At 29.1% G+C, this 10452-nt stretch overlaps 1 protein-coding gene across 1 annotated transcript; it reads left to right on the top strand.

The window, feature by feature from the left end:
- Positions 1 to 642: 642 nt before the first annotated feature.
- On the top strand, positions 643 to 10215 carry TRIADDRAFT_13796 (uncharacterized protein; the record flags this gene model as incomplete). Its single annotated transcript, XM_002111204.1, has 4 exons — positions 643 to 1057; positions 6530 to 6628; positions 9841 to 9932; positions 10183 to 10215. Coding segments are annotated over 4 exons (639 nt in total), but the record flags the coding sequence as incomplete, so codon positions are not given.
- Between the last annotated feature and the right edge of the window lie 237 nt (positions 10216 to 10452).

The following is a 10452-nucleotide window of genomic DNA, read 5'->3' as shown; positions in this document are numbered from 1 at the left end:
GCAACGGCTAGTCATTATCATCGACTTATTCAGTTAATATTCGATTGGCTAATAGAATCGAATTATCATTCCAAAGAAGATTTATTATGGCAAGAATTGGTCGCAAATCAGTGGCTAATTCATGCATTAGATAAATTAGAATTAGTCCGATACTATGGTCAACTAATGTGGTATAATTATACCTTGCCGCCTTCATATCAAATCCGTTTTATGCAAGCCTACTATGAACAACAACTCTATCTAAAGCGTGCACAAGCTTTATCAAGTTATATTCATCGTTATTGCAACCTTTATCTTCCATATAATTGCACTATCATCAATCAATTTCACTTAACTCAACTCCAACTTTATAATAAATATACTACACGGGTAGAATACCATGGGGGGCAGGTCATTTGGTTTAGCTATCAAGCCAGCTACCAGCATTATTTAGCAAGTTTGCAATTTCATCTCAACTCTTACCTTGCTACTCGATTAAAGAGAGTCAAGTTATTAGCTCAAGTTAGTCAGACCACAGCAATTGTTTTGCTGATTTTAGTATTAGTCATAAGTCCGTTTTCATTTTTATTAGTGGCTAAATTTATACGTCGTATTCAAAAGTATGTGGCTAAATTAGTCATTAAAAGCGATGATTTAGAATATGAGAAATCACGCACCGATGACTTATTATATCAGTTGTTGCCACCGTCTGTTGCTGAACAACTTAAATTAGGGCGTGCTGTTCACGCTGAATCCTTCGACGATGCTACTATTTATTTTAGTGATGTCGTTGGCTTCACTAATATTTGCCATAGTAGCACTGCTATCCAAGTAGTTTATATGCTGAATGCGTTATATACTCTGTTCGATCGAAAAATTGATAATCACGATGTCTATAAAATTGAAACTATTGGTGATGCTTATATGGTTGTTTCGGGTGTTCCAAAGCGGACGGGAGGACGCTTTCATGCCAAAGAAATTGCTAATATGGCATTGGATATCAGGGCTGAAATTGAAAATATTAAAGTACCGCATATGGAAGGTAGACAAATTAAATTAAGGATCGGCATCCATACAGGTAAGTTATTTATTCTGACGATGTAAATTTAATTTCTTACTATAGAGTGTGAATTTCATGGCGATAATTTAAGACATTAAATTATGCGGTAATCAATCAATCGATCAAATTAGCTAATCATCGACGATAAAAACTAGTAATAAGTGGATTTTTGACATAAACTCATGCATATTAAAATAGCTCCAATCATTTAATTAATTAGGTTATCGCGTATGCATAATATATATTTTTAACTTTTCAACTTCCAACAAGTCATCTATTACATACGCTACAGGGTCTAAACTCCCTATTCCATTTGATAGGGATACTGATTGTACTCAATTTCATTACTAGCACTATTTACAAAGAGTTAAATATAATTTGAAACTAATTATTTCTTGACACTATTATAATTTAAATTTCCCAAAACTTTAATACCGTCGAAGTAATTTTTACCACTATCTTATTTACCTGTTAATCAAATTATTGAGAACGCATTGATGCATGTTAGTAGAATTCTGACAAAAATTAAATTGAAAGATTGTATTTATCTCACTAGAGTCGATTTTTGAAGAGTAATAACAGACGATCAGATAAATTATATTTCCAATTAATCAACGGCAGCTTGAAATTCGCTATCGAGACAAGATAACTATAATTGAATGGTACGTTTAAATCGTCAGTATATTCGCAGTTCCGTTATATTAGCAATCATTAAATATCAGCTTAAAGCCTTCGGAATCTAATCGGAGACTATCATATCTACAATGACTATCGTGTCCAAAATGAAAGCATTTAATATTTGCTTAGTAATACTTTTGTTAGTTTTACTTCTTTCTAGCCTGGAGTATTAGTACTGAAACTTTACTTATGCAAATCGATTGGCAAAGATATAGAGGGCAGAGCTTTATAACGTCATTGACAGCTTTATCCAAACACGAATCTGAATTCTGTAACCTTGGTTTTTACTATAGACTCTGATATTCTAAATGCTTTCTTAGCTAATACAACTAAATCGCTACATATAGGAGGGTTAAGTAGTTATTCTATTTTGTATGTACTATGAAGTCTCTTGTTTACGCATATGATACTGTATTTCAAAAATAAATTCTTAGAACTTTCATAATGTTCAATAGCTCTATGACAGGTAAAGAACTATAAATTAATAACTCCTTATTCTTCAGCTTTTTCAATTTGACAGTTAGGCTCTATCGCTGGTGATATATATCGGTATTTAATACGTTACATACCTGCCAAGATAAAGTCTCTGACTATGAGCAGGCCACTTTTTGAAGCAAATAGCTTCAAAAATGATCTCCTTTATTGAATATTTTCCACTCTTATTTAAAATAAAAGATTACGAAATTACCTTTCATAACGTCCAAACACTTAAAAGTCGTGATTATCTCATCTAGAAAATATCACATACGGGAATATTTATTGATGATGATAGTATTAAATCATTGATCATTAATAATGAAAAATTTTATGAAAGTATATTGGATGTTTTATAAAATTAGTAATTAAATATGTGCATTAATTAAGAAGTGGATATGCTTTACTTGATTTGATATATTCAATATGCGTATAAATACATGGAATAGCATTAATCAGAAGGTCTTAAGTAAATTTCATAGTTGTGGATAGGTATCGTTCACCAAGAAATGTAGCTACTATCACTTAAGCATATATGATCTATGTGGATATTAAAGTTCCTTAGTGTAAAATATTTAATTATCAATTTATTCAGGAAATTTTTACGATAAATAAGCACTTTAGAGTGAAATCACTCTTAAAATTAATCTATATACATGGAGTAAATATAGTTATGCGTGATTCTATATTTTAGCCATTCAACTGATACGCTCTTCTCACGGTAAACATTGAAAACAATTTACTTTGAGTCGAAAATTTTAAATTCGATGGCTTCTATTTTCATTTATCGAAAGTCTTGTCTACCAATTTTATTTAAATTTCTATCTAAATCTAATCGTTTAGATTTCTAGTTTTTTATCCTATTCAACTTCTGATAAAAGCTAATGGAATGGCTTTATGAATAGTGGATAGTAAACTTTAATTTTCTATATTCCTTGTGATCTGCACTATACTGTAGTAGACTTACAGATTCTTAATTTTATTTCTATGATTTCGTTAAAAGAAATATGCACAATAGTTTGATGGAAATCAAATAATAATCTTTGAACTATTCATGTCTCCATAAGCACAACATTCATCCTCATTTTCATAAAAGAATGCCATTAATCCAATAATATTTAGGGTTTTACGGTTTAAACTAGAAGAGGAGCATCATATTATGATCATCTGATGGTAATAGATTGTAAATATTTCGAGTTACATAACAGATAATAAGACTTGTCAGGAGGTACTCTCCTTTTTTATTCCGTTAAAGACTCCTGTTTGCAACTGCGACACTTATATTCAATAGAGTAAACTAAGACTGTTTGCATTCTTTACACTGTCAATATCATTTTCATATTCTATTTACATCAAGTTATTGTCTTTTATTATAAGCCAATCTTGACTAAGGCCTATAACATTACAGGTGTATGTATGAAAGATTTTAAACCATGCTGACCGTTATGTTGTAAGGAAAATTTATCTCTAGTACTAGCTTATGTTCATTACAGTAACTAATACCTTTGAGTTAATAAGCGAATACTAATTTAACTAATCCAGTCGCAATTATTCGTAGCCTAGCAACGCTAAATTAATACCGATAAAGGATTTGTCAACGGCATACTGGGCTATCATATCAGCTAATCTCACTCGGGCTTAAGACTTTTAATAATCGATGACATAAATCTCTTTTTGAAATTTACTCATGTAAAAATTTCGAAAGTGAAACTGCAAAGGAATTATAACGACATTTATATAAAATCGCGAAATCTTTCGTTAGCTCTTAATTTAATCAAGGCGTAGTCTACTCTTTTGTATACAATTATAACAATTATTAAATTATAAAACTCTATCCGTTTTCTGCATCAGCATTAAGGGCAAATGTCTATTTTTAACAGCGACCATCTGTTATTATTGTATCAAATTCACATCAACAATGATAGAACAGCAATAATAGTTAATACCTTTGGTCTCATTATTGTAATTATTATGGAATGGTATTTTAGAAACATTAGCCTAGTAGACAGCGCCACGTGCATGAAATTTTTGTGCTAATTAATTTTGCGTGTATGATGATGTAAATATAGATTTTCCTTAAACCTATTATCCTGTGATTCTTTAACAGTAGTAAATTCAATTCAATATAATATCTTATGTAATCATAGAATTCTATTTTACTAGTTAGAATTTATGTTCTACATAGGATTACGTTTTGTATAATCTCTGCTTACATGTAAAGAAAAATGAGATATACAGTATTTTCTCCTGATATTATCTTGCGATTCTTTGAGGAATAGAGATCTAATAGTATGAAATAACCATAGTTTTTTTAAAAGATATAACTAGCATCTTCCTAAAAGCTATGGCTAAATTCGAATACGATGGTTTCGTAAAATTATAACTAGATATATTGTGCTTTTAAGATTAGGGCTTACTTTGATCTAAATTTTGTCATATTTAACTGTATATGAAAAATTAGTCAGGTTAGTTTAGACCGCTTTTAAAGACGAAAATATATAAATCTTGAAGCTTTGCTCAATATGGATATAGCTATTTTAGAATCATATTTAGAATATTTTAAAATGCTAACCGTATAGAGCTGGAGGATTTCCATGTAAAATGATTGGGATAATAGGCACTTTGAGTATTAGTTTGTTAGGACATTTATATGTCATACAATAAACGCTACAAATGTAGATTTCCATTGGAGTTAGGGGATGATTTATCACTGAAATAAATTTTAGTGAGACAGTATCAGAATAGCATTTTAGGAATTATTATTATTATTAGCCAGCTTCAAGCTATAAATAATGTAAAAAGATAGCATCGAGAGTTATTTAATTGTGCATCAAGAAATTTGTTAAACGCCTACGTTTGAAGATCGCTGTTGAGAAAATTTGTTATTCTTTAACTCACAAGGAAGGGCAAACATGGTCCTCCGTTAAGAGAAAATTATTCTATGTTACTAGAATAAATCCTAATGTGGCAATCAGGGAATAGCATCCTGTAGTATTTAAAACTTGAAGATCTAACAGATATAAGATGGATGATCTTACTGAATTTCTTATAATTTCTAATTTTTCCCGCTAACTATCGACGTAAATGCTCATAACAATTTTGAAAGTTAATAAAATTTAATTAAATACGGCATACTTTCGTCTCCAAATAATCATCGCGTAGGAAAGATATAAAAAAAGTTACTCATTCCGGTATTAATTTCTTTTATTAGTACCAGTGTAATTAATTTTTTTACCATGGTCAATTTAGTTGCCTAAAATTACTTAATTTATCCTATTAAAAACGAAATAAGGTTGAGCAAAAAGCACTAGAATGTCACTAATGACACAGCAAAATCGAAGTAAAATTTCGTATACCTTCTTTGACTAGATGTTCATAACTTATTTTCTATTTCATTAATATACCTTGCTGATGAATTTATTGATTCCATCAATTGGTAATCTTTCGTCAAATATACCATCACTGAATGCATATACAGTTTTATTGAAATTATATTATACCATTGACAGGGAAGGCTACAATGTTTATCGATGATTTTGTGTTATTCCTATATTACTAACGATCGACAATATGAAATATGCATTAATTAGCATCAATATCATAGTTTATCAAGAGAGACATCCTTTCAACCTTAAATAATATCAGCGATAATACTAATATATTTCAAGCTACTTTTAACCAGACTCTAGCTTGTTAATATAACATGTCAGCCACAATTTTAGGAGCTGCGAATATTAATGAATGGCAGATTTAAATTCTAGATTTAATGCCCACAAATTTCGATCTTAATCTAGTGACTATTTTAAATTATAGGATATTTAATAAACAGGCTCCATGCTCTCCTAGCTTTTGCCCTCTATGATTGCTATAGTTAGTCAATTAAATTATTTTAATCTATAAGAAATTTATTGAAGCAGTCGATCTTTTATTATCTTCTGTACTTTTATTTATGTGGTATCGCTATAGCCGATTTTCTGAATGATTATAATCATTGTAGAGGACTGTTCTTTTAACGATTGAGATACTTGATCGACAAATCAGTGACTGGATATTGAAAGAAAAAATTAACCTAAAACCCTAATAGTATTCGTTTATCATCAAATTCCACTCCTTATGATCATTTTATCCTAGTTCAATATTGTCAGCCAAATGTCATTACTACACTTGTACACATGACTAGAGTAGTGCATTACTAATCAGTCGACTGTTAGCAATTTCTATTGACGACCAAATGTTAGAAAATAAGCTTAACTATAAGAGTTGCAGACTACAAAAAAATCCTAACTCAGCTTGATTGTAATTCCTCGTCGTAACATCATGCATACACTACTTTTTTAGGTCCATGTGCAGCTGGCGTGGTTGGTATCAAAATGCCTCGTTATTGTTTATTTGGCGATACAGTAACATTAGCTTCCAAGATGGAATCTAATAGTCAACGTAAGCTTTTAAACATTTTTTAAAAACTAAGATTTTAATTTCATTGATAATCATCTATCATCAGTATCTTGTAATTAATTAGCATAAATTTATTGTTTAAATCGCCTAATATTATTGTAATTCATACCTGATTAATCAATTAAAAACGTGAATGACTCACGTATTATCACTTATTTTCTCATCCCTTGAAAATGGTTACCGTAATCAAATTAATACCATATCTTGTCTATTATTACCATTTAGCAATTTTTCTTTGGTACATTAGATTCATTATAATATGACCTGCTATTAGTTACACACCAATATTATTTGTTTAAACTTTTTTGGGTTAGTATGCTACAGCGTGAGTGTTTTTAATTATTTTAAAATTGTACCTTACTCACACAGATTATTCCCATGTTATTTTACGTGGCGCTTTCTCAATTTTGTGTCTTAACTGATAGTTATCAAGTTTCAATCTAGTGATAGATAGTAGAACCTTTAAATCTTTTTGATAAAAGGATATATTGAGAGGAAAGTGTGAGTGCTTTTATATTTTTGAAATTCTTCTGTTAATTATTCGGAGATTTTATCTAATACTACGAGTATACTATTGCAAGTAATATATATTAATTGAAATATTCTTAGTAATCTTATAGAATGCCTGGAATTACCGTATATGTACGTTAACTATCTCTAGCTTTACTTGCCATCCCTTCAAGTGGAGCAACTACCTTATTACGGTGCTTTCTTATTCAGTACCATATAATTCACCCTTATATTAGTATTAGGTATTAGGTATTTTCACATTCAGAATATAGCTTTTTTTAAATAATACGTTTATGATAAAATTTCTTTAGTTTTATTGGCAGATAACACTATAAAATACTTGTATCATTTTCTTAAATGTTATTTGAAAAGAGTAAATTTTATAACGGTAGTTGTAAATTAAAACGGCTAAACTCCTCGCAGATAATAATTAATACCATAAGGTAGCTACTATTTTACTTTTCAAATATTATTCCAAGTCGTTAATTATTTCACAGTTGTCTAGATAAAATGTAATATGTCAGAATCATCAGAATATATTTCCTTTGCTGTTGGTTAACAACATTTGCGCCTTTACCTTAAATTATTTACAAAATTCTCTAATTAAAATAATAGTAGCAAATTAATCAAATCAAATTTCTATCTTTAATTATTAAAGTATTTACTAATTAAAATTAATTAATTAACAGTATCCCTTCGTTAATTTATTCAATTTATCTAACAATACCTATCAACAGTTCAATATAGCACATTTAATTTGCCTAAACTAACCTATCTCAATGAAAGTTAGTCTTCTTTCAGTGCAAAATTTATTTACCAGCCTCAATTCTTGATTTAAAATATAACGTTACTGATATTGTTTATCTATGAGTGTATGCATGATGCATGATTGAAGTTATTGTCCGCTACTTTTTGCTATAAGGGTATGATAAATTTCTTTTAAGAATCATTATCAAGCCAATTAATGAAAAAAATTAGTATTGATCATTTTAATTTTAATATCATCTCTTAAGGGTTAATTACTGATCAAATTTAGGTAAATCTACTTCCGTGTAGTACAAACTAATTATAACAGAGTTAAATAGCTGCGGTTTCTTTTCTAATTATTTTATCAAGATTGATACAGTTTCGTGAATTTTTTAATACTATGGCCATATAAATACTGATTAATCGCAAGATTAATCACTGTGCCATTAATGGGTTACAGCAGGTGCAGAAAAAGTTTCCTAAAGATGCCTTTAACAACTAATAATTTTGCAAAATCATTTTTATGACAAAATTTTCTCTTCATTAACAAATTTAAGGAATACGCTTTTAACTTCTAAGATTTACAATCCGCTAACTCAAAATTTTCATTATTAAAATAGAGTAAATACCTAATTTGAAATAACGCCTTTTGTACATATGGTAATACTAGTATAGGCACACCGTTTCATCATACCACCAATAATCTACAACTACTTTAATAAGCATATCCAATTAATTCATTCAGTGTTTTGCTTTATATTGTTATTATACTAAAAATGCATAACTACTGTAATTAGCAGAAATCAGTACAATCAATTAACGTAAAATCGATATAATCTTTATAAATATAACTGTTTATGAGTAGAATCTTATAGAGACCTTTTAAATCCTCTGAATATGCTTCATGAAGTTCTAAGACTAGATACAGTTCTTATTGATTAATTTCGCCTTTATAAAAATTATAATAATAACATTGGCTAAGTACATAACTGTAGGACTTGAATATCATTTTAACATACTATTTTTACTATGGCAACAAACTATTGTCAGGCAATTGAATGCTTAAGTTATGAATTATTTAGTATTTGCTTGGCGCAGTAATATAGATTACGAATTTATAGGATGTTATTGAAGAATCATATGCTAATTGTTAATTAGATTTCTATCGTCCTTTATGGCATTATTAAAGCTGTGAATTTGCTAAGATTTCAGATTGTGATATATTTTCTTTAGCTTTTTTTTAGTCCAACAAAAAATAATTAGTCCTTAAAACCTTAAACCTAAGCATATTGTAGTAATGGTTATTTAGTGAGAAAGCACTTTTCTATAATCCTTAATCTAGGTTTTCTTGAGCATTACTTCTGCAATTTTATTTTGTTATGGGGCCATTGGAGATATTTTCGGAATACATTTGCAGTATGCACTATTATGATTGTAATTATCTATCTTATATGGACTAGGTACTACAAATCGTATTTGCTGATTTTGATATTTTTATTCAGTTAAATGTAATCACGTTAGTATCATGAGATACATAAAGACTACATTCCTTTCGTAGCCTAATAAAATATAATTTCTTTTCCTCACTTCTTAATTACCAGACGGGCATGATTGAAATAACCTTATGCCTTAAATATTATATTAATTAATTTATCTATTTATAGCATTGATTTTCTAATCATTGTCTGCAATAATTAAACGTTACAGGAACTATCACGTATGAAAAAATAGTACATTCGAGAAATACAATAATTATATTTCTAGTAAAAGCTTTTAACCTAATTGATCACCAATAACTATCTGTTTAAAATTTACCGGTTATTGACTTTATAAGTTTTATTAATGACAAATTATCTCATATAAATCTTAAGCGAAATTCTATCAATTTCAAAGTTGACCTTTCGATTTAATCTTATTTAATTAATATAATTTTCTAGCATCAAAAATCCATATTAGCCAAAATACTTATGAAGCACTACTGGAGATAGGTGGATTTTTAACTGAATACCGTTGTGAGATTCATGTTCAGGTAACATATTTTAGTAACGTATAATTAATATTTAGCACATGGATCTACTTAACATAGTTAATAATTGTATTCAAAGTATAGAGGCTGTTATTGATCTTTGTTTTGATTTAGATTAAAAATTTATTTTAATCGAACTTGGAAATAGATAAATAATAATTACACTGTATTGGTATATGAATGGTAATAATTTGAACGTCACTAGCTACTGTTTAATCATTCACGTATTTGTATGTTTATTTGTTATCACCAGGGGATTGGAATGATAAAGACCCATTGGTTGCTTAGTAATAAGGTTGATATTGTTGAAACGGCATCCTGATATCAGTAGGATTAGTAATGAAAAATGGTTGAATAATATCGGCGGGAGAGTGAATTAAAATGAAAAAATACTAAATGCTGTTACTGATGAGATATTGAATTAGACCAATTCACAACACAGATTCATTCATATAGACTTCTACAGCTACGTTAAATTTACATGCATAAATACGATACAATTTATGCTAAAATAACTGCTGTT

This window comes from Trichoplax adhaerens, genomic scaffold (genome assembly GCF_000150275.1).
Source record: "Trichoplax adhaerens TRIADscaffold_3 genomic scaffold, whole genome shotgun sequence".
Taxonomy (NCBI): domain Eukaryota; kingdom Metazoa; phylum Placozoa; class Uniplacotomia; order Trichoplacea; family Trichoplacidae; genus Trichoplax; species Trichoplax adhaerens.
Note: the sequence above shows the minus strand (reverse complement) of the source record. Positions and strands in the feature narration are given on the sequence as shown.